At 32.5% G+C, this 24,271-nt stretch overlaps 3 protein-coding genes across 3 annotated transcripts; all 3 read right to left on the minus strand.

The window, feature by feature from the left end:
* Positions 1-185: 185 nt before the first annotated feature.
* LOC141720501 (putative disease resistance protein At4g19050) lies at positions 186-8,349 on the minus strand. The gene is made up of 3 exons (XM_074522941.1): positions 8,219-8,349; positions 594-4,688; positions 186-472 (listed from the first exon to the last, which is right to left on the minus strand). Exon 2 carries the CDS (start codon positions 4,673-4,675, stop codon positions 614-616), a length of 4,062 nt encoding a protein of 1,353 aa, XP_074379042.1. The 5' UTR covers positions 4,676-4,688; positions 8,219-8,349; the 3' UTR covers positions 186-472; positions 594-613.
* Positions 8,350-12,196: 3,847 nt separating this feature from the next.
* Positions 12,197-13,137, minus strand: LOC141719235 (uncharacterized). The gene is made up of 3 exons (XM_074521611.1): positions 12,900-13,137; positions 12,513-12,749; positions 12,197-12,396 (listed from the first exon to the last, which is right to left on the minus strand). Exons 1-3 carry the CDS (start codon positions 13,135-13,137, stop codon positions 12,197-12,199), a joined length of 675 nt encoding a protein of 224 aa, XP_074377712.1.
* A 2,949-nt stretch (positions 13,138-16,086) lies between these two features.
* LOC141719236 (secreted RxLR effector protein 161-like) lies at positions 16,087-16,566 on the minus strand. The gene has a single exon (XM_074521612.1). The coding sequence runs from the start codon at positions 16,564-16,566 to the stop codon at positions 16,087-16,089; it is 480 nt and encodes a 159-aa protein (XP_074377713.1).
* Positions 16,567-24,271: the final 7,705 nt, after the last annotated feature.

Here is a 24,271-nt window from a genome sequence, read left to right on the forward strand (position 1 = left end):
TTTTATGTCCGCGTGCGATTTGTTTTGTTTGGATTAATTTATGGTGCTCTACTACTTCTTATATGTGGCGGGAGGTTAATAATTCGACTCCTTGCGTATGTAATTAATTAGCAAAAAAAATTAAACGAAAAGAAATTTCGGAGTAATTAAGATTTGAATACAGTTTATATGGAAAGCAGCATAAATTATTAGAACATTTTATGCACATTCAAATCATATTACAATCGAGGATTGTTCAACATACATCGGAATAATTACAGGAAGCATTAAAATTTATTATAAGCAAATTCACAATCACGAACTCTGAGTTATGAACTTAGATTCAAGCCATACACATACATGATAAGTAAGTTACAGGTACTTTGCACGCCAAAAATAATAAAAATAAAAAAAATATCAAGAAGCTGTTTAATGATCATTGAAGATTGCAGCCACACTGTAATATAAAGACATGGAATTTTTACGATACCACCTGAAAAACAAGCATGTTTAAACCAGATTATGATACCAGTAATAGGAAAAAGGAAAGCACTTAAAAGCAACTGGTTCTATTTCCTCGATAAATGCAAATGTGAATGGTGAATGAGGAATACCTGAGAAGGACATGGTAGGCTTACTTTCTCCTAAGACCTCGAGTACTTATTGTCGTAAAATCATCTTCGAGTACTTGACATTCTCTAATAATGCAATCTTCTAGAACTGGCACTTCAGCTCCAATGCTTCGCATCTTTGGAAGTCCCCACAAATGTAGTTCCTGTAATTGAGGCAAAGTATTGTTTGATTGCTGTTCGACAAAGACACTTTCCAGCTCATCGCAGCATTTTATATGGAGGACTTGCAGATTTGCGGATGCAGAGAGAACAGTTACAAGTTTAGGGCAATCAACAACTTGTAATGACTGTAGATTTGGTGCAACACAGCCCACTTTTTCTAATTTTGGGAGTGCTAGCAAATGCAACTTTTGCAACTTTGGTAAATGCACAGATTCCTCTGTGAATAAAATCTTCAGTTTGTCACAAAATTTGATTTCAAGTACCTCCAGATTTTCCAACTGTTGTGACACGCCAAAGAGAGTTAGAATTTTCGGGCAACAATCAAGATGAAGAAACTTGAGATTTTTCAGAATTCCATGCAGGTTGCCTAGTACAATGCTCTCCAAATTAGTAGCGTTCGAGACCAAAATGAACTCTACATTATCCTCCATTATGTTTTTGTTTTCTCCTGGTTCAGCAGTGGAATGTAATTTCTCGGCATCAAAAATACTCTTCATGTTGTTACATCTTTCAACCCAACAAAATTTCAGTTTCTTTATATGCTCTGCACCGAAATCTGAAAATGATGTAATAAATGGACTATCGGTAATATAAAGCATAGCTGCATGATGGAGGATAACATAAACACCTTCAGGGTTATTTTGAAATCCACCAATCTCCAAAGATCGTACTTGTCCCCCAGGATAAACAAATTGCCAAGTCTGAAAGCAGATACCTCTGAAGATGAGTTCCATTCTGTACGAATATTTATGATCTTTCTTCTCATTCAGTTGGTTCAGAGGACGGACAAGAAAATGAAATTTCGTGAAGCTAGTATTCCACAAAGAGGGATCTTTCAAGATCTCATCAAATCGGGTGCAGCTTACATATATGCCATGTTTGTCGTTATTAGCTTCTCCGTCTGTTGGCCAGCTAGACATCATCCATTGTTGCTTATTCAGGTCGCATCTTGCTTTCTCTGATTCTATGGTGTCATTTTCTTGATTTTCTTTCTGTGAAGGCAATTCAAGCAGCTCAAGGTGTGGTAAATCTGAGATCCCATGAGGCAGTTGAGTAGTAGTGGTATCCCCCAGTAGAGCATTCAATGTCAGATCCATAGAATTTTCCGTACTTGAGTGAAATTTCTGGAGATTTCTGAAACTGCTTAATGACTCTAATCCATAAACTGATGTTCCAGAGAGATCCAGTGCCTCAAGATTAGTAAGTGTTGCCAAATCTGGAACCAATTTAAGATTCTTGCAACCCCTGAGACAAAGAACATTAAGCTTTTCGAGTTTTGACATGGATGGCAATTTTTCAACATGAGTTTCAGATAGATCTAAAATCCGAAGGCATGGCATGTCCTTTAAGAATGTAACTCTATCTTCTCCCGAGAGTTCAACACCAGAAAGATAAAGCTCTTCAAGTTCGGGTAATTTTATGTCACTTGGAAACTTTTTCAAGTTGGTACAATTTTCAAGGAAGAGCTTTAGGAGGCTGCTCGGATTTGAAAGCGTGGGCAGGGATTCAATCTTCGTATTAGAAAGGTTAAGTATCCGAAGATAAGACATGTGCTCAAAAGATTGATCTGGTATCACTTTCAATGATGTACAGTTCGAAGCATCCAACTCCTCTAGCTTTACGAGGCCGTTTAGTTCTGGCAACTCCTGCAACAACTCACAACGTGATAGTAGAAGTTGGCGGAGATTATGCAGTTTGGAGAGTGATGGCAAACTTGTCACTTTGGTTTCCGAGAGCCTGAGTTCTTGAAGGCATGTTGACCTATCAAAAAATCCATCTTCAATTTTGGACATTTGTGTGGAACCCGAAAGATCAAGTATCTCAAGATTTTCAAGGGAATCCATGCATTCTAATTGCTTGAGCTTAAGACAACGTTTAAGAATGATTTGTCGTGGATGGCTAACATGAGAAGGTAGGAGTTCAAGCGAAGTATCAGATAGATTGATGGAGCTAAGTTTACCAACCATTTCTAATGATAAATCATGAAATTCTTTGAACTTTTTAGCCCCTGAAATATCAAGAGTTTGAAGACTACTCAACGGAGCAATGCTCCGAAGTCTATCTAAATCAGCACAATCACTTAAAAGGAGATGTGTGAGTTTTTTAAGTTCTTTAAGCAATGGTAAGGTTTTGATCTTGGTTTTAGAAACATCAAGTATTCGAAGTTCCTTATTGGAGTGGAAATTCGTGTCACTGAAAGATTCGAAAGAAGAGGCATTAGAAAGATCAAGATGCAAAAGATTACCTAGGTTCCTGAGGGAACCTGAGATATTTTGTAAGCGAGAACATCCTTTAAGGATCAACCACCTTATATTATTAAGGTTGAAAAGAGATGAAGGTAATGATTTAATTTTGAGATGAGAAAGATTAAGGCTGCGTAGTTGAGGCATGGCCCCGAAGAAATCATCTGGGAGACTTGTCAAGTAGATAGCACCAGATATCTCGAGCACTGTCAAGTTAGACATTAGAGGGCGGTCGAATATTTCCAAGAAGTCACAGCCTCTGAGCACAAGCACATCAAGTGTAGTCAGCTCGCGGACTAATTCTGGCAATTTCTTCAATGTCGGGTGAAAAGCAGCAAGGACGTGAACTCCTCCCTTAAACTTTAAGAACTTTTCCAAGTCTTCCACTCCAAAATAATTTCCATCCAGTAATAAGGTTGAAATGTTCTTTCCTTTGTTGTCCTTAAAAAGTGTTCTGACAACACCGTCTTTATGTGTGATTCTCCCGAAGCCTCCCCACTTATCATAATCAAACACGGTTGCCAATCCAATACTTACTGTTTCATGAAATCCCATGTCTCTCCAGTCACTTAAATCAGAGACCCGCTTTTCTACATTCATGATGACATAACCAGCCTCTAGTTCCTTGAGCAAGTGGCACTCGATAAGCTCCATCACAATATGATGGCCCATCTCAAAAGCTTTCTGAACAGAACTTACATGGCCAAGATAGCCTTCCAGTATCCAGTAGGTTATCAATTCAGTGTAATGCACGCTTCCACTGTTACGAAAGAAGTGGTTCCCTTTGTATAAGAAGTCAAACAGAATACTTCTCGGTAATAGTTCATATCCTTCAAAGAGTAATCGCATCACATTGTGCTTGTCATTGTAAGTCGCAAATGTTGTTTCTAGCAGTTCAATTCCCTTATCATCCGTCCCAAAATGACTCAAGGCTTTTGCTACCACAATGACATCAGCTATAGGCAAACTCTTGGGCAAACTCTTGCATTTAGCAACAAACTCTTCAGCTAAAGCATTGGAACCAATTCTTTCTCGGAGAAAAGAAGATAACCGTTGATCAGTCAAAGGCTTTACTTCAAACCTGAATTCATTAGTATCTTGGCTGCTTCTGTATCTTTCAACTGTAGTAACCAACGTTTTTAATTTAATTCCTTCTTCGTGAAGATCAAGAATTTTTTTCAAATTTTCCATAATCTCGCTTTCTTTAGTTTTACTTCCCTCATCATCCAAAACAAGAAGTATCCTCTTGTTACGGGATTTTTTTTTTATCGACTCTTTAAGATTTTGAATCTTTTCAGTTTCCTTCTTCTCATCAGCTTCTTTCTTCTCATCTGAAGCTGCTGCTGCTGCAGCTTCTTTTTCATGATCAGCTTCAATCTCATCTGTCTTTTCCCACTCATCACTGTGCTCCAACTGTATGGATAACTGTCGGGCAACAGTCTCTAAAAGAGCATTATCGTCATAAACTCTGCACAGAAATAGCCAAATGCTGAAATCAAAGCAGTCTTCTTCAACTGCATGATCACTTAACTTTTTAGCCATCCATGTTTTCCCAACTCCGGCATCACCAATAATGACAATTGTTTTTGTTGGCTCATCCTTCAGCTTTTCAAATAGCTTTGCAAATCTCTCATTCAGTTCCACTTGTATGGTCTCCATTAATCTAGATAATCTGTAATATTAGCAATATTACATAATCAACATCTTATTTACATAATTCTATACCTGCATATATTAATAAGAATTTAAATCAATTTCATTTATGCAAAAATAATTTTTACAAAAATGTGTTAAAAAATTTGTAGAAAACAAAATATATCATGTAATTTTATACTAATTTTTAGTACTTTATATATAACTAGTTTACCTAGGGCCTTGCAAACCTTTTTGGGATATTAATTATGGTATCACTATAAAATTGACTTTTCCTGAATTTTATACATAGTAATTTTTTCATTTGATTTTTTACTTGATACCCTAAATATAATAGAATTGATTTGGGTTTAAAAAATAAATTATATATTTGAATTATTTGTGAAAAAATACATAAAATGGTTTCTTAAATCATTTAATTTGGAGTGAGCGAAATATTAATAGTCAAAGTTTGGTTATGAAATTTAAGTATATCATAATCATTTTAACTCCATTTTACATTATTCAAACGTCATTCCATATATATTTTTTTGTAAGATTTCAAGTATATAATTAATTTTCCAGTACAAAATCAATTATATTACATTTTTAACCGAGAATATCTGAACTGAAAAATATCACGGCTAATAAAATATATTAATAATACTATAGTTATTAATAACTAACCAATTAAACTTTAGGACTAAAACACAACAATTTCTTTTACAAGAAATTAGAAAAATAATAATAACTAATAACCAATCAATCACCATTTTCAACTAAAATGCATTATCAGTTCTATTGAAATTAATAATATAATATTAAAAAATATTATTTATAATAAAATAAAATATGTATAATATCATCACACGAGTTTTAAACAAATCTATATTAATACATCTTTTCATCTGGTATTGCAATTTATTTAATTTTAAATTTTTGTTCGGACTATCATATATATAAAGCTTATAATTTGTGATTTTTCACAATTGTTACCATTCTATTATTTATGTTTTAGTTTATTTTATAATAACATCATTAACCTTTTGAAGAATCAAATATAATCTTAAAGGTAATAAAATAAGTTTTATTATTTTCGAGATAACTGAAAAAATAAGTTGTATTCAATTGATTATGTTTGCAAACTGCACTTTTATAAATTTTGATAAAATAGCATATTTGTTAAAAAGTTTTGATAAAAAATTTTGATAAAGTGATCGGGTACCGATGACATGTAGGAGATGGATGGCTGGTATACTTGAGAGATGTTAAAGGGGGTGAAGAATACTCAATATCAGAACTCGGAAGACTTGCCGGTTACATTGTAATAAAAAAAATTAATGCTAGGTGAGCGGTTTATAACTTGAAATTAGTAAGTAATATATAGATAAATATTTATAAATTATATAATTGTTTGAATGATTTTACTTAAAAGTCAGATTTTTTTATTTAATTAAATTAAAATAAATAATTTTTAAATATAATTATCTAAATTCGTGAATTTTAAATTAAAAAATATTTCAAAACATATTTATTACAATTAAAGTTATTAAATAAAAAATTAAAATAAATTGAGAAAAAATATTAACTTATAAATGGGATTGACAAATATTCGTCGATAAATTCAGGTTTTTTTTATGGGGCATACCCTAACCCTATCTTACCAATAAAGTTTTGGACGTTCAGATAGTGGTTATAGTGGTTATAGTGGTTGAGTTTTTGTTTACTTTGCCGGACATGAAAAATTTGATTATGTATAGTTAATTAGTAAGAAAAGTAAAATTAAAACTATTTTATGGGAAAATAAAAGTTTATATTCGACACAGAAAAGGAAGAGTAGCAATAAATACAGGTAAAAAAAAATGTAAAGATACTCCTATACCCTATTTTAGTTATACCGGACGAGGTTCGGGCGGGTAAAATTTAGTTATATCACGTTGGTTCAATCGTGTCCGGTTCAAGTTTTGAAAATACAAATTCAGTATGTTCCAACCACTATATATGTTCAACAACCACACCACACGCTTACCACACAAACCAAGAAATTGCTGAGCAATGATTTTAACACAATCAGAGTATTCACATCCTGTATCTCAAATTTATCCCTATACTTTTACTAAAAATGAAAAATTTTCAAAATTATTCCTAAAATTTGTTTATCAAAGAAAAATCACCTCTATCCCACAACTCATGTTCACCCCTATACTCTTTTATATATTTCTTTCTTTCTCCCTTTATTTTTAAATACAAAAGAAAAAAAAATAGTACAAGAATATGACAGAAGTATTTAAATGAATGTAAAGAGTGGAGGATGCGGTCTCTACCTGAGTCCCCAAATATGGGGACTTATTTTTCGTCTGTATAATTATTTCTCATTTTGGAGATAGGATAGAGGGAGTTTTTCTGGTAAAATATCAATATATGCCCTAAATTATAGAGATGAGGTGTAGAAATAAATCTGGATGTGAATACTTTCATATATTTTATTTAAAAAAAAACACAATTATATATTTAAGATGATGTTAATATTAATCCGTAATATATTTAAATTACTAAAAAAATGTATTTTAGTTTATTTAAATATTTTTAGTCCCGGTATTGTTTCAGTTCATCGGCTTTTAACTACTATTTTTTTAAGTGGCAAAATGTTGTAGGTCATTTTAGGGATCGTTTGAATCATGAAATTTTAGGTTTTAAAATATTTTTTTGTTAAAATCTCATTCGCATTATTTTTAACCGGATTGAAATCCCATTATTCAAACAATACATAATCTACTATATTTTAAATTTTAAGCCAATTTAGATTCGATTCGATTAAAACTACATTAACAAATATAGGACTATTTAGGTAAACTTTTTTCGCACACCTAAATTATTTCTTAGCTTATTTTCCTACATCTTGAGATGTTAGAGCATGTACAACCATGAAAAACCCCTAAAAACCGAGTTGGCATATCAAAAATAGAAAATATAGCCAATTTTTTAAAAAAATATTCATCACTTATCTATAATTATAGCCAACCTCGTATTGATGACCATATTTGTGGATCCACTATTAAGAATTAAGAAGTGTGTACGAAGATTACACATTAATTATTAACATATTAAAGTGATATATTATATTTATAACAATCTAAAATATTAATAACATACTATTTTTAAATTATAACCTACTAATATAGCTAATACCATGAAAGTAAAATGTCTTATATAATGTGGTACATGTCCAATTTAGCCAACGGCATTGGAGATGTTTTTAGATATTATTTGTTTAAGTAACTTCAAAAGTTTAAGATTAACTTTTCTTTTTTCTTTTTTAAATTATAACATAAATTTTAATAGATAAACGAAGCTAATTTTAATTTGGTAATACTATAATCCTACACAGTGATATCATATTAGTACTAAAACCATCTACCTGCTGGAAGAAAGAAAGAAGCATGGACATGACAAGATACAAGCAAGTTTAATTGATAAATGTCTTAAAACAGCAAAGTAAGGTGTAGAGATATTATGAACTAAGAAATGCAACACACATAAAAATATAAAACAAGGAGGAGGAGCAGTAACCTGAACACTGGGAAGCAAGTTGAGAAGAGAAATAAGCAGGCAGCAAAGCAAGTGATATTATTTTTATGAACCCGCCTATTTATAGAGTCCAGGTAGGTGCTTGTTCACTTTGCTTATTTTCACCAAGGCATTATATTAATAAAATACTAGCATGTAACAATAGAAAATTTTTCTACTACTATCACTAGACCTGGCCACTTGTGCGGTCCGTGCGTGCCGGGCCGGGCCGCACACGGGTTGAACACTCGAAACATCGACCCTGAACCGGCCTGTTAATGAACGAACCGGGCTCGGGCCGAGCTTGAACCGAGGAAATTAAACTCGTACTCGGTTATGCGTGTTATTCGTGGGTTTCTGTGCGGATTACTCGCGGGCTTCTGTGCGGGTTACTCGCCGTTTCCCCTCATTTTGCAGGTTGAACTACTATTGAACTACTAATCTGCGAATATTATAAATATTTTATAATATTGTTATTTGTTAGTGCGCAAGTGGGGGCCTAACCTAGTCCCCTCCATTCTTAAAAAACTGAGGCGCCTTTATAAATAAATGAATTAGGTAGTTTGGTAGTGTTGTTATGAATGAATAAAATATAAAAACATCACAACTTCACGGGTGTTTTGCTTTTATTATCTTTCTTGGTATTAGAGCTGCTTTTATTAATTTATTTCTATTCATTTTTATTTACTAGAACACACAAGAATAAATATCTACTTGTAAGATGAAAGTAAAAAAAAACATTTATGGATTTAGTATGATCTTGTAATTCTTGAAATTATGGTTTTGCACAAAAAGATTAATCTAATTTGTTCTTTTTTTGGTTTTGATGTGATTTATGTATACCCTCTGGTTGATTATTGATTAGTAAATTAGTGAACTTTAAAGTAATTAAAAGTGAGTATATAAGTTTTTGATTGGTTATTGGTTATTAGGCTTGCATGGATTGTGGGTTTTTTTATGTTGTCAATCATGGAATCAGCCAAGAATTTATGGATGAGATTTTTGCACAAAGCAAGAAATTCACGGGCCGTGCGGTTATTCGCCGGTTATTCGCGGGTTGCGGTTCCTATGCGGCCCGTGCGGGCTCGGTCCTGGTTTTTGTTAATCGATTCGTAATCGGCTCGTTACTTCGACCGACTTGTGCGGTTTTGAACCGAACCGAACCGGGCCGAATAAATTCGGGTTTTAGACCGAGCCGGTCCCGGACGGGCGGTTCGAACCCGCACAAGTGGCCACCTCTAACTATCACCTCAAATCGTATTTATGTAATGTTTTTTCCCGACTGTGAATATTAAGTAAAAAATAACTGCTCACAAAATTTTATGCAAATCTAAGTAATATAGTATTGTTTATATAATGATTTTTTTTTATAAAATATTGAGATTGAATGATATGATTATTTTTTGTTATGAAGTGATCATCCAGATAATAAAATCATTTAAAAAGTTGCGTACTTAGTTATTTTTATATGATATTAATATTTGGTTTGATTTTAATTTAAATATTTAAATAGTGTGAATTTGAGACGCATTAATAGAATTTTTTTTTCTATTGTACCGTTGTATAGATTCTATTTTTCATATTATTAAAATATTTCAATTTGTTAAAATTAACTAATAACTTTATGAAAGAAGATGGTGATTTTCGCTCCCACTAGTAGAAGGTAAGAAATATTTTTTTATATTAATTTGAGATTTAAAATAATAAGCGTGGTATAAAAATAATAAGCGTGGTAGAAAAGAAAGGAAGCAATTAAAATAGCAAAAGGGAATAAAACCACAACAAAGCAAAGTCAGGATTCAAAGAGGAGATGAGATATGTGCAGGAATGAATAATTAGGAGCACAGATAGGGCTGTCAAAAAAATTTGAAATATCCGATATTCGTCCGAAAAATCCGTATCCATATTCGAGAAAAAACGGATATTATCCGTATCCGAGAAAAAACGGATATTATCCGTATCCGAATTCGGGATATTCGAATCCGAAACTAAATACATATATAATATTTAAATTATATAAAAATATAATTTTAAATATATTTTTTTAGTTTATAATGTGTGTAAATGTATTAAATACTACGTTTATACAAATTTTATATAATTGTATACATACTTTTACATATATAAATATATTATTTGTATTTTAATCATAAAAAATGTTCTATAATCATCGTCAAAACGGTAGGGGCAACAAAAAAATTCAAAAAATTCGATATTCGTCCGAAATATCCGCATTCGTATCCGAAAAAAGCTGATATTATCCGTATCCGAAATAAAACGGATATTATCCGTATTCGAATCCGATAATTGCGGATGCGGATGCGGATACGGATATTGGCATATCCGTATCCGAATTATCCGTTTGACAGCCCTAAGCACAGAGAGCCGGTTGTAAAAATCCGGAATCCAGAAAGACAGGTGAAGTGACAGATTTGGGATGAATTAAAAATTAAGAATTAATCAAAATGATTAATTGATATAAAAGTTGAATATATTATAATATTAAATTATATTTAATATATTATTTTGATTATAATTTGTTATTTATTAACAAACCTATATTTATTATATTAAAAATTTTATAATTATTCATATTTAAATAAAGATAGTATTTTAATTTTAATAAATAATTATATATACTCTAATAAAGAAAAATACGTAAAGATTAATTGAATTTTTAAAATTAAATCGATTGGATGGGATTAATCGATTGAATCACACCAATTTAGAACACGGTGCTTGCCGTAAACTTGTTATTCACTGGAGTAATATATTCTTTGCTTCTTTTTTATTTTTTGAGGTGTGTATTCTTTGCTTATCGGACAACTATTGGTATATTTTTACAGATTTAAAGAACAAAGCAAAAGTAAAAGAACAGTTCAGTTCCGAGTACAGAGGAAAAAGAAAAGAGATATTCCCTCCATTAACATTTGAAATAGAATGGAGTGATAATTATAATTTCATAATTTATTTTTAAAATTTTCTTTTTTTTTAAATAAAATTTAATATTTGAACTTTTATTTAGAATAATAAAATTTTAAAAATAAGTTTTGCAGCTATACTAAATAAAAATCTTAAAATATGTGTTGAAGTAAGAGCTTAAAATGTGTAAGGAATTTTATATTTCAAATGTTAAAAATAGTGGGGGCAGAGAGAGTACTTTTTATAAAATTAAAAGTAAAAAAAGATTAATAAATTTTGAAAATGCTAAATTATACAGATCAGACAGAAAATAGTGCTTACAAGAGCAGTGTGACATGTGTACTTATTGCAATTTAGTTTTATAAAAATTACTATATTTAATTTTGTCTTTTAATATATTCAATTTTACAAAATTTAAGTAAATTTCTCTATTTTTTGAAAAATTAATTATACAAAACATGTTTTTAAATAACATAAATTTTTAACGTGCCTAATGTTTCTTTTAAATTTATTGTTTTATCTTTTATTATACACAAAAGTTTTGAATCATTACCTTTATCAAAATTTTTACTTTTTTCAAATCATATTTTTAACTTACATTTTAATATAAATTATATAACTATTACCTAATTTTTGTATAATTATTACTTATTCATAAATTAAAAATTATTTAATATTTGATTATGGATCAGTTTCATCTCAAGAACCCTCTGCATTAAGAAAAGGTGTTGGGAATTCCTCATAAGGGCAACTCCAAGAGTGGCCATGTTTTTTGGCCTAAATTTGGGTCGAGACAACTCTCTATTCCAACAGTTCGGTCTAACTTTTGGTCCAAATTCATATATAAATATTTTATTCTTTCAACTATTAATATATTGTTATTTTAATGTATTGATATTAATTCACATACATATTAATTCAATTGGATGCCAACCGAATAAGATTATTTTAATTTCAAACTTAATAAATTTATTAAATTAAAAAAACATTACACTTAAACAAGAAAAAGAAGAAAATAATAATATTTCATTAACTAAAAGAAAAATAACAAAGATTAAACTACTCCGAATTAGTATATTGTTCCCACAAATGCTCGATTAGTGCATCTCGAAGAACAATATGAGCTTCTTTATTTTTTATTTTTCGATATCGTCCAAGAAATTGTTGAAATCGAGCATTTTCATCATTTTCAACCGTCTGAACTTCTGGATCTGGAATTTTGACCGACTCTTGAATTGGAGCACTCAAATCACGTTCATCTTTAATTATCATATTATGCATAATAATGCACGTTGTCATTATAATACATTTTTATTCCAAAATCGTGTTGGACATGTGACAACTGCAAAACGTGATTTTAGTACTCCAAATGCACATTCAACATCTTTTCTGCATGCTTCTTGTTTCATTGCAAATAAATTTTTTTCCGGACCACGTGGCTTATGAATAGTTTGTATCAGTGTCGACCATTTTGGATATATACCATCAGCTAGATAATATTCGGTGTCATAAACTTTTCCTTCAATAACATAGTGAGCCGGAGTAGCAATACCTTGAGTAAGATTTGCAAAAAGATGTGATGACTCCAACACATTAATGTCATTATTTGATCCTGGCAAGCCAAAGTGTGCATGTCATATCCATGGATCATAATCAGCCACGATTTCTAGAATAATAGAAGGAGATCCACTACGGCCGGTATATTGTCCTGCCCAAGCTGTTGGACAATTTTTCCATTTTCAATGCATGCAATCCAAGATACCCAACATTCCAGGGAAGCCTCGACACTGACCGATGTAAAGAAGCCTTGCAACATCATTAAGAGAGTCAATTGATGTAGATTCACCGATTTTAATATATTCATCGGTTGCATCCGCCGGTTTGCCGTACGTTAACATTCGGAATGCCGCTATGATTTTTTGCAAAGTTGATAATCCAAGTTGGCCTGCTGCATTTCTTTTCTGCAAAAAATAATCATCATGAGTAGTTACTTCATTCATAATACGTAGAAATAAATCTCTACTCATTCGAAATCGACGTCGAAACATTTCATCAGTAAAACGAGAATTTTCTGCAAAATAATCATTAAAAAGATTAGTATGAGCAAGTTCTCGCGGACGATTAAGCACTTGATGCCCAATAATAGAGCCTTAAAATTGCCTTGTATTTTCATTATCTTTATAATGCTCGATAATAAAATTGTTATTGTTAATGATTTGCACCATTGCATTATTGAGAAGTTGTTCATCATCAGAATTTGACGAAGAACTAAAAAAGCCATTTTGATATACTGAATAAGTAGTATAAGTGTTTAGAAATTATACAAATTGTAATTAATATTTATAGCACAAAAGATAAGGTATAAGATGAAAATAAAATAAAAGATAAGGTAAATCTATCTCATTCTCTATAGTCCATTGGATGGATTGCTTCTTATCAAAACCGTAGATACAAAAATCTTATCTTCTGCAAAAAGCTAATCAAATTTTATCATGTTTCACGAGTGACAAAAGCATTGGGACACTAAATCTTATCTTCTGTGTACAAGATAAGAAAATTTTACTTACGTGAATAAAATTTGGTTGAAGGATTTGAACTCTATATTTGATCCTAACTTACGTGAATTTATTCATTCCGAATAGACCTGTATTATGGAAAAAAGGGTTCAACAACAAAGATCAACTTCTCAAGGTCGAGGTTCAGAAGATGAAGGTCAAGGATCATAAAATGATCATAATTATAATCAATATTATGATAATATTGGAGGATCAAGAAATAATTTATTTGATTAAATCAATGTTTAAGTTCATATTATGCTTTTGTAAAAGTTGTATTTGTAATTATTTTTTTATCAAGTGTAATCTTTATTTTATTTTTAATGTATTATTAATTTGAATTAAAACAATTCATGGTGTTTAATATTTTTTTTAAATAACTATTATATATATAAATGAAAATTAAGAAATATAATTAAAAACTACTTAATACATATATATAATAACATTCAATCAACAAATTAACAAATATAGAAAATATAAAAATTTAATATTTATTATTAAAAAGATTTAGGCCAGTGAATAGTACCGGCCTAAATTTAGGCCGACACTATTCACTGGCCTAAATTGGAACGGGCAATAGACCACTGTTGGGTAGATTTGGACCGAAATTGGTCCAAATTTGGGCTAATAGGCCACTCTTGGAGATGGCCTAAGTGTGTGCCGGTTTAAGAAATCAAGAAAATCAAGCGGATGGAAGTTAGTGAACTGATGGAAAAATGATCCACCCAGTCTAAGAAAATTAGGAATGTTTAAATGATGAAGGGCATGTTTCGTCAAAAAAAAATGATGAAGGGCATGCAGGAAATAGTTACGCAATATTGTTCTTAATAGAGCTGACAGTTGATATATGACACGATAAATGATACGAGAATGAAATGATATAAATATATATGTGTTTAATTTTTCAGTACATAAAAATGAAAGTACACCATATAATGGAACATGAAATCTAAACGGATATATAAATATATATATATTTATATTTATTTATTTATTTATTCTTAGGCACACGACATGATACAATAATACACGAAATAAACAAATTTATTAATAGATATTTAAAGACTTCGAGAAAGTGTTTGATTGTATAGACTAGAATTTCTTCTTCCATACTCTATTAACAATGAATTTTGATCCTAAATGGATTTGGTGGCTTAGAGTATCTTCAACTCTTCCAGGATTTTAATCCTAGTAAATGGCTCCCCCGCAATCTTTTCAACATCATTAGTGAGGTATTCTATGCCTTGCTCAATAAGGCAAATGAAATTGGTGTCCTATAAGGTGTTCGAATTCTTAATAGTAACAAAGAAATAACACTCTTCAATATGCAGATGATGTTACGATGTTCCTCAATAACGATATCAATTTCATTACTGGAGCAAAAAGAGTTCTCCAATGCTTTCAAAATATGTCAGAATTAAAGATAAATTATGAAAAAAATAATATTTACGGATTTAAAGAAGATCTCATCACACTAGAGTCATGGAAGGGGGTCCTGGGTTACCAAATTGGAAGGATCATCTCCTTCTTCTCTGGTGTATTGACATCTAATAATCAACAAAGTTAAGAACAAACTCGGTCTTTTGATCATATTTCAATAGATGAGAGATTAGTCCCGCTTAAGGCAGTATTGGATAGTGTGCCAATTTACTGGTATAATCTCTTCTTGGTCCCTAAAACAGTTCTGACTTTAATAGAAAAATTGAGAAGAGATTTTCTTGTGGGGGAAAATGCCACAGGAAATAGACTTCACTTGTTAAGATGGGACCAAGTCAGCATCTCAAAGTCTAGAGGAGGTCTGGGTTTTGTGTTGGAAGAAAGAATCTCACTCAAAATTACACAACTCAAGTTATTTAGGAGAAGATGTATTTTATATAAACTATACTGCTTGAAAATGACTTAATCACAAATGATTTGATACAAGACTTTATATAGGACTCCATGAAAAAATCTAGACACTTACTTAATTCCTAGAGTTCAAAAGACTCTTATTTAAATGCTAGACTTCAAAAGACACACTACTAGAACACTCTATGGATAGTTCTAGAGATTAGACTCATACAAACAAAATACAGAATAATCTAAAATAGTCCATACACTTCTATTATTTTAAGTCAAAATTATATTTTTATATTTAACACCCTCCCTTAATTTTGACTATCCCAAGTAGGATCCGAAATTTATTGAAAACGTTCCTCTTGAGAGGCTTTGTAAAGATGTTACTTATTTGATCTTGGGACTTCACATAGTTGACCTCCACTTCATTTCTTGCAATACACTGTCGAATATAATGATATTTTGTGTCAATATGCTTGCTTCGTTCATGAAATGCTGGATTTTTCGTCAAAGCTATAGCCGACTTATTATCAACCAATTTTTGATAGCCTCATTTTATGGCATGTTGAGCTCCTTTTGATAAACACAAGAGCATGCCGCCACATATTCCGCTTCACAAGTAGATAAAGTAACAATGGGTTGCTTTTTTGAACTCCATGAAGAATATGTATCACCCATAAAGAACACATATTCGGTGGTACTCTTTCGCTCATCAATATCACCAGCCCAATCATTATCATAATAGCCAACAAGGTTAAACTCATTAGAACGATGATAAAATAACCGATAATCCATCGTACTTTTAAGATAACGAAGAATCCTATTGGCTGACTTCAAATGTGTTGTTGTTGGAGTCTCCATGAACCGACTAACAAGTCCAATACTATAAAGTATGTCGGGCCTCGTGCATGTCAAGTATCTCAAACTTCCCACAAGACTTTTGAAGTAAGTGGGATCCACCTTCTCACCTTCTTTAAAGTTTGACAACTTTGATCCACACTCAGTAGGGATGCTAACAGCTAGACAATTTTCCATCTTGAATTTCTTCAAAATCTATCTTGTATAGCTTCCTTGTGATATTAGTATTCCATCATTCATTTGCTTTACTTCAATGTCAAGATAGTAAGAAATAGACCCAATGTCAGTAATCTCAAATTCTCTTGCCATGTCTTTCTTAATTTTCTCAAACATACTTGGACTATTTCCCGTAAATATTAAATCATCCACATACAAGCACGCAAGAATAAATTCTCCATTTTTTGTAACCTTGGCATATAGAGCATGTTCATGAGAACATTTGTGAAATCCTTGAGATTGAAAGCATTTGTCAAGTCTACTATTCCAAGCCCTTGGCGCTTGTTTCAATTCTTATAGGGTCTTCTTTAACTTTAATACTTTTCTTTCTTGTCCTTTCACGATGTATCCCAATGGTTGCTCCACATAAAAAGTTTCTTCAAGAACACCATTTAAAAAGGCGAATTTTACATCCATTTGATGAATTTTTCATCTATTTTATGCCGCCAACGAGATTATTGGCCTTATAGTCTCCATTCTTGTAAATGGTGCAAATACTTAGACATAATCCACTCCATGTCTTTAATTGTATCCTTTGGCCACCAATCTTATCTTGTATTTTTCAACCATGCCTTGGGAATTTTTCTTTACCTTATATACCCACTTCACACCAATAGTTGTTTGCCCTTTAGAAAGTTTTGTTAACTCCCATGTGTCATTTTTTTTGTAGACTCAATATCCTCGTCCATTGCTTTCTTCCACCTTTTATCTTGCACAACTTCTTTGAAGCTTGTTGGTTCAGTTTCCGCTAGAAGACAACGTATACTTAAGTCAGAAATGGCGGGAACCTCATCTGTTTCATCGTAAATTTCTTGAAGACTTCTATAATTCCTTGGTGTCTTATCGCTATCACTTGAAGAAGATGAGGGAGTTGTTTTTCCATCACTACTTGTTGCTCATGGTGATGTGGGAGGAGTGATATGTTGCTCGTAATTTTCTTCAATATCTTCTTCATCAACAAATGGGAAGAATTTATGATCTTCTTGTGCATTGCTCCAATCCCATGAGCTTTCTTCATCAAACACAACATCTCTACTAATAACAATTTTTCCATTAATGGGATTGTAGAGTTTGTATCCCTTTGCTCTTGCATCATATCCAAAAAAGACATACTTCTCACTTTTGTAATCCAACTTTGTTCGTAGCTCATCATCGATATGTGCATAAGCTACGCCTCCAAAAACCTGTAAGTGATTAATAGATGGTCTTTTTCCTTTCCATGCTTGTTGTGGAGTCATGTCTTTGACACTTCTTATTGGACATCAATTTGACAAGTAAACGACACAATCTACCGGTTCGGCCCAAAATTTCTTAGGCATATTTTTGCTCTTTAGCATGCTTCGAGCCATGTTAAGAATGCTTCTATTTTTTTTTGTGACTCCGTTTTGTTGAGGTGATCTTGGTGACGTTGCGGGTCTTCTTATTCCATGATCTTTATATAATTTTAAAAACTCATTTAAATTGAATTCACCTCCTCGATCTAAATGAATTGCTTCTATTTGATATTTGCTCTCCTTTTTAACTCGGATTTTAAATTTTTTAAAGCATTCAAAAACTTGAGACTTCTCTTTGAGAAAGTATACCCATGTCTTGCTGCTAAAATCATCAATAAATAATAAGAAATAATGGTTTTTACTAAAAAATAGAGGATTTAAAGGCCCACATACATCGGGTGAATAAGTTCAAGCAACTCATTTGCTTTTATTATAGATTCCTCTGGAAAAATTCCTTCTCGATTGTTTTCTTAATAAACATCCTTCACAAATAGGTAAGCCATTCACCATGCGCTTCTTCGATAGTGAATTTAATCCTTCAAAATTTAAGTGCCCAAGCCTAAGATGCCAAAGCCAAGAAGAATCTCCAACACAAGCCTTTAAACATTTTGGACCATCATTTTCAATTCTGATAATAAACATACGATTCTTGGTCATAGGCACCTTAGCAATAAAATTATCACAAAAGTCTCTCAAGTTAAGAAATCCATCTTTCATGGTGATGGTGTAGCCTTTCTCCATTAGTTGGACCAAACTCAAGATATTATTTTTCATACTAGGCACATAATCAACACTTGAAATAAAATCATGATCTCCATTTTTCAAGAGAATTAAGGTGTTACCTCTTCCTTTGATGGGCACTCCCGAAGAGTCTCCAAAGGTGACTATGCCATTCACATTTTAATCGAGATTCACGAACAAGTTTTTATTTCCACACATATGATAGCTTGCCCCACTATAAAGATACCATAGATTGTCTCCATAATTTTTTTCTTCTTTTTGTGTTAAAAGTAAAGTAGGTTCATTTACTTTGTCTTCTACAAGATTAGCTTTCTCCTCAACTTGATTTTTTGAAGTGCGGCACTCGGAAACATAATGACCATATTTTTGACAATTATAACACTAGACATTTGATTTGTCATACCTTGAAATAAATCTTCCTCTTCCATGTCCTCTTGATTTTCTTATCTCGCATACTCTTTCATCTTTCATCTTTTTTATTTTTCTTTTTGTTGGCCACATCCTCTTCCTTGTCCATGTAAGAAGCCTCTTCCACGTCCTTGGACACGACCTCTTTGACTTATGTATCTTCCATCATCATATTTGGAAGATAATTTTGCTTGCAAGGCTTGTTCAATTGCCTAATTCCTTTTTAATATTTTTTCTTCATGGGATTTTAATGATCCCATAAGCTCATCAATAGTCGTTTCATCTATATCTTTAGCCACCTCAATTGTCACAACTTTATAATCAAATTTAGAGACAAGTGAACGAAGAAATTTTTCAATAACACGAACATCACTTACCTCCTCTCCATTGATTTTCATTTGGTTGACAATGGTCAAGACCCTTGAAAAATAATCTGAGATTGATTCAGATTCTTTCATTCACAAAGCCTCAAACTCGCCACGAAGTGTTTTTAACCGAACTCTCTTCACTTTTGCATCTCCACTAAAAGAAGAATTTAGAATATCCTAAACTTTTTTTGATGTTGTTACGGAAGCCACCTTTTGTAGCGTAGAATCATCCAAACATTGATGGATGATCATAATCGCCTTGTGGTATTTTTTTCTTTGGACTTGTACTCGATCTTTTTGAAATTGATTCAAATTTGCTTTATCTTGGGCACTACCAATCCTTTCTCGACAAGTTCCCACACATCATTTGCTCCAAGGATCGCCTTCATATGAACGCACCAATTCTCATAATTGTCTTTGGTGAATTTTGGCATTTTCCATTTAGACATTCCATTTGCCATGATCTCCTTTTTCTTTAACAAACACAAGTTCTCTTTGAAGACAAGTAAAATCTTTGGCTCTGATACCACTTTATTGGAAGAAAAGACCTCGTTCAAAACCATACAACTCAAGATATATAGGAGAAGAGGTATTTTATATAAATTATATTGTTTTAAAATGACTCAATCACAAATGTTTGGTACAAGGCTTTATATAGGACTCCATGGAAAAATCTAGACACTTACTTAATTGCTAGAGTTCAAAAGACTCTTGTTTAGATGCTAGACTTTAATAAACACACTACTAGAACACTCTATGGATAATTCTTGAGATTAGACTCCTACAAACAAAATCAATAATAATCTATAATAATCCATACACTTCTATTATTTTAAGTCAAAATTATACTTTTCTTTTTAACATATTATACCCCTTAAATATCAAAATTCTGCTTTTCTAATAAAGTGGTGGTGGAGGTCTGCAAAAGAGAAAACTTATAATAAAGTGGTGGTGGAGGTGGTTGGAACATAGGGTTTATGGCGGCCATGGTCATGTCCGGAGCGTTTTTCAAAACTTTCTCCATTATAAGAACTTCCATAATGACATTGAGACATCTATATTTGAATCGAAGCCATTCAAGGTTGAGTACGATAGAGCAACGCAAGATAAGGAGAGTTCGCCATCATACCCATTATGCTCATGCACCTGGAAAAGCCCTAATGGTTTAAAGAGATGCTCTGGTTGGTCGTGGCTGAACCGAAGGTGGGAATGTGCTGATTACCCCGCATCGATTGAATTATTCCAATGATACAACTTTGATCGTTGATCTTGTTGATGAAGATACTGATAAACGAGATGTGACATATATGGATAATTGGGTGATAACACACCCATACCGATCTGGACGGACTTTGGAGGAGCGGCGCCAGGTAGAGAATTTTCAAACTAATGAATAACAACGTTTTTCTGCCCTGAAAGATCGCTTAGGGATCTGTTTGGGAGATGATGGCCTAAGGATGCTACTTCTGGAATGAAAGAAATACGTCAGCCAAGGAGATACGATGCCCGTGGTTCAACACGTGCACCCCTGAACCCTTCGAGAAATCAGGATCGACACCGCGACCATGAAAGTGATCCTTCTCATGGATTGATGGATATATATTGCAAGGACTATGAGAGTAATCGCCAGAGAAGGTTTTAATGGAGTAAAAGAGGTGGAAGCCGCGGTAGATACCTGGACAGGAAATGGCGTACCAACTATCATGACTATAGGGATACCCGCGCTTATGACCGAGATGGAAGAGATAATCGTATGGGAGATAATGGCTGAAAAGATACTCGGACGTATAACGGTGAAACTCCTCAGCTCCATGGCCGGGGGAAAGGAGAAACTCGAGGTGAAAATCAGGGTCAAAATCAAGAGATACCAGTACTGCCTGAAGGGGGTCGAGCAGGCGCTCATAACACTAATCAGCAACCGGTACCTCCGGCTGGGAACCAAGTTGCACCGCCTCCCCCTCAAGATCCATAACCTAATGTGAAAACAATCCCTGGAATCGGGACTTTTAATGTAGATGACCTAAAAAGACTACTTAGCCATTTGGAAGGAGGAAGTGTAATAGTGACGGCCGAGATTTCGTCGCCGTTCTCCGTAGTGGTAAGGGAAGCATAGTTACCACCTGGATATCGTAACATAACTAGTGATATGTGATTTCATGGAAGTTCATACCTGATTGAGTTTTTGGGAAGGTTTATGAAAGGATATCTTCGATATATTATTTATTTTGGTATTTGTACGATTAAACATAAAATTAAGAACACGTAGCTCCTCTCCATTAGGACATGAATTTAATTGATCCAAATCAAAGTCAAAAAGTCAAACTAGCAAAATCATGTCTTTTAAACAGATAAAAGAGATATTCCATTTTTGCAAATTATCAAAACTATATATTTATGGAATATATCTCTAAGGAAATATGATCAAAGAATAAACATCAAGATATAATATTTCTTAGATCCGTGTTGCAACAGGAATATGGGCAACAAGCTCGAATAAAGAATATATCAGAAATATTCTTTAGAAGTCTCATGCTATATCAAAAATATTTAAACTCTTCGTTCCAAAATATATCTCTACATATAATCAAAAAAGTTTTTATTCAAAGATTATTAATATTCATGATTGGAATATTAATATCAATTTCTGCAACTCAATTATGTATACTTACAATATTTTTCTCCCGTTTCGTAAAATCAGCATTTCTCAGAGAAAATTATTCAAAAAATACTCAAACATATTTCCTATCACCCAAATATATCACATATATTAGTAAATATATTTTAAGTATTTATACAAGTCAAAACTTTGGTCAAAAGATCCATCTCCTTTAATTCAAGACCAATGGTATTTTTACTCGGAAGAAAGGCTGACAGAACAGTTCCAATTTTAGATAAAATACTTCCACATTCTAGAATGACTTGAAATTTGGTATGGATCATTTAAATGGTATTTTATAAGTATGGTAAAAATTTCGTAGCTTTCAGAGATTGTTTATCCGGGCACAAAAATCGAGGCAGTTGGTCCCACAGTTGACCAAGTTTGACCTAGCTACCATTGACTAAAGTTGACCAAAACTTGCAGGACATCATTTTATATTATTTAAGTAATTATCATATTTTTTATGGTATTTTAGTTTTTGGGGTGGTCATAATTAATGGTGCTTAATCCTTAATTAAAGTAATTAAGGAATGATTAAAAGAAAAGGAAAATATATATTTAATATATATATATATATATCAGCTGAGATTTGAATGAGTACTAGCTTGTGATTCCTTCCCACTTGTAAAGAAACACAACCTACTTGCCATGTCATCAATCCATGTGATACACTCCATCCACCATCCATTCCTTCTCAATTCTTCACCATTCATTCCACTCAACTTCTCCTATAAATAAACCCCCACCCCAACCCTTTTTCTTCAAGGTAAAGAGCCAAATACTTGCTGGGATTTTTTCAATAAGTGCCTCTCTTCATCTCTTTCAAATTCTATACACACACTTCTTCTCAAAAACCTTCTCTCTCTTCTATATACTTACATATATACAAGGTTTTTGAAACCCAAGCTTAGCTTCACCCAACCAAGCTTTATCCCACCAAGTGAGCTCATCCACTACCACTTCCCGGCCACCCGAAGGGCTGCCCAAGTTCGGCCAATAGCCAAAATCCGGCCGAACCTCCGGCGAATTTTTCCGGCGAACTTTTCCGACCGTTTGTCAAAAGTGGTTAGTTTTAGCTTCTTATTTGAGTTCTTTGTATTTAAGCTTTGTACTTAACTTATCTACTTCATCTTAAGCTTTAATACAAGCTCTCTTATAAAGGAAGATCTCAGGAAGAACTTAGATTCGAATTCGGAATTCGAATAAGTACTTGATCTTCGTAAAAAATCATTCCAACGAGAAGATCTAAAAAGAAAAGTACTTTATCTCCAAGGGGAGATTATATTCGACACAAGTACGAGTTAGCCAATTATTTTTTTCACTTTAATTGGATCTTGGCTAACATTCATTCGTGCTCATAAAATAATTACGAAGTAAAAGTGTAATCCCTTCTATCATCTCTAGTGTTCCGGGGGATTATTACTTGTCTCATATAAACACTTCATAATTTGTCAAATCTTAAAACAGATCGTACGAGTTAGACAATTACTTAACGCTCTTTAACTGGATCTTGTCTAACTAATAACGTACATATAAAATATTACAAAGTAAAAGTGTAATCCCTTCTATCACCTTTAGTGTTCCGGGGGATTATAGCTTGTTCCATATAAACTACTTCGTAATCATCCGTTAAAGTTAAGGACGAATCAAATCCACGAGTTAGCCAATTAATTTACGCTATTTAATTGGATCTTGGCTAACACATATCGTGTATATAAACAATTAAGAGTCAGATCGTATAAGCCCCTTCTAACATCTTTAGTGTTCCGTGGGGTTATACTACGATATCTATAAAATACTAGTAATTACTCGTCCAAACTTCGAAAGCACAATCTTAAGCCAATTACTTGTACTTATTTAATTGGATCTTGGCTAAGACTCATAAATCTTATAAACGTGCTTGAAGTTAAAAGAGTATACTTTGACCGTATAATCGTCAATATACAAGTATACCTTAAAACCTTAAGTTAATATACTTAAAGGTAAAATTACAACTCCGAGGTTGTAATTAAAGTATTCTTCGATCCATAAATACTTAATTGAAAGAAGAAGAATACTAAAGAAGTCATAAGCCATAAGTGCTTAATATAAAAAGGGACTTCTCATATTACTCCACAACTTTATTAAATCTATAAAGGAGTAATTATAAATATACTTGACCATCTTATTGTATTTTAAGTCAAGTATAACTAATTAGTTTTAATATTCTTATTTGG

The sequence above is a fragment of the Apium graveolens genome, chromosome 4 (genome assembly GCF_009905375.1).
Source record: "Apium graveolens cultivar Ventura chromosome 4, ASM990537v1, whole genome shotgun sequence".
NCBI classification, from domain to species: domain Eukaryota; kingdom Viridiplantae; phylum Streptophyta; class Magnoliopsida; order Apiales; family Apiaceae; genus Apium; species Apium graveolens.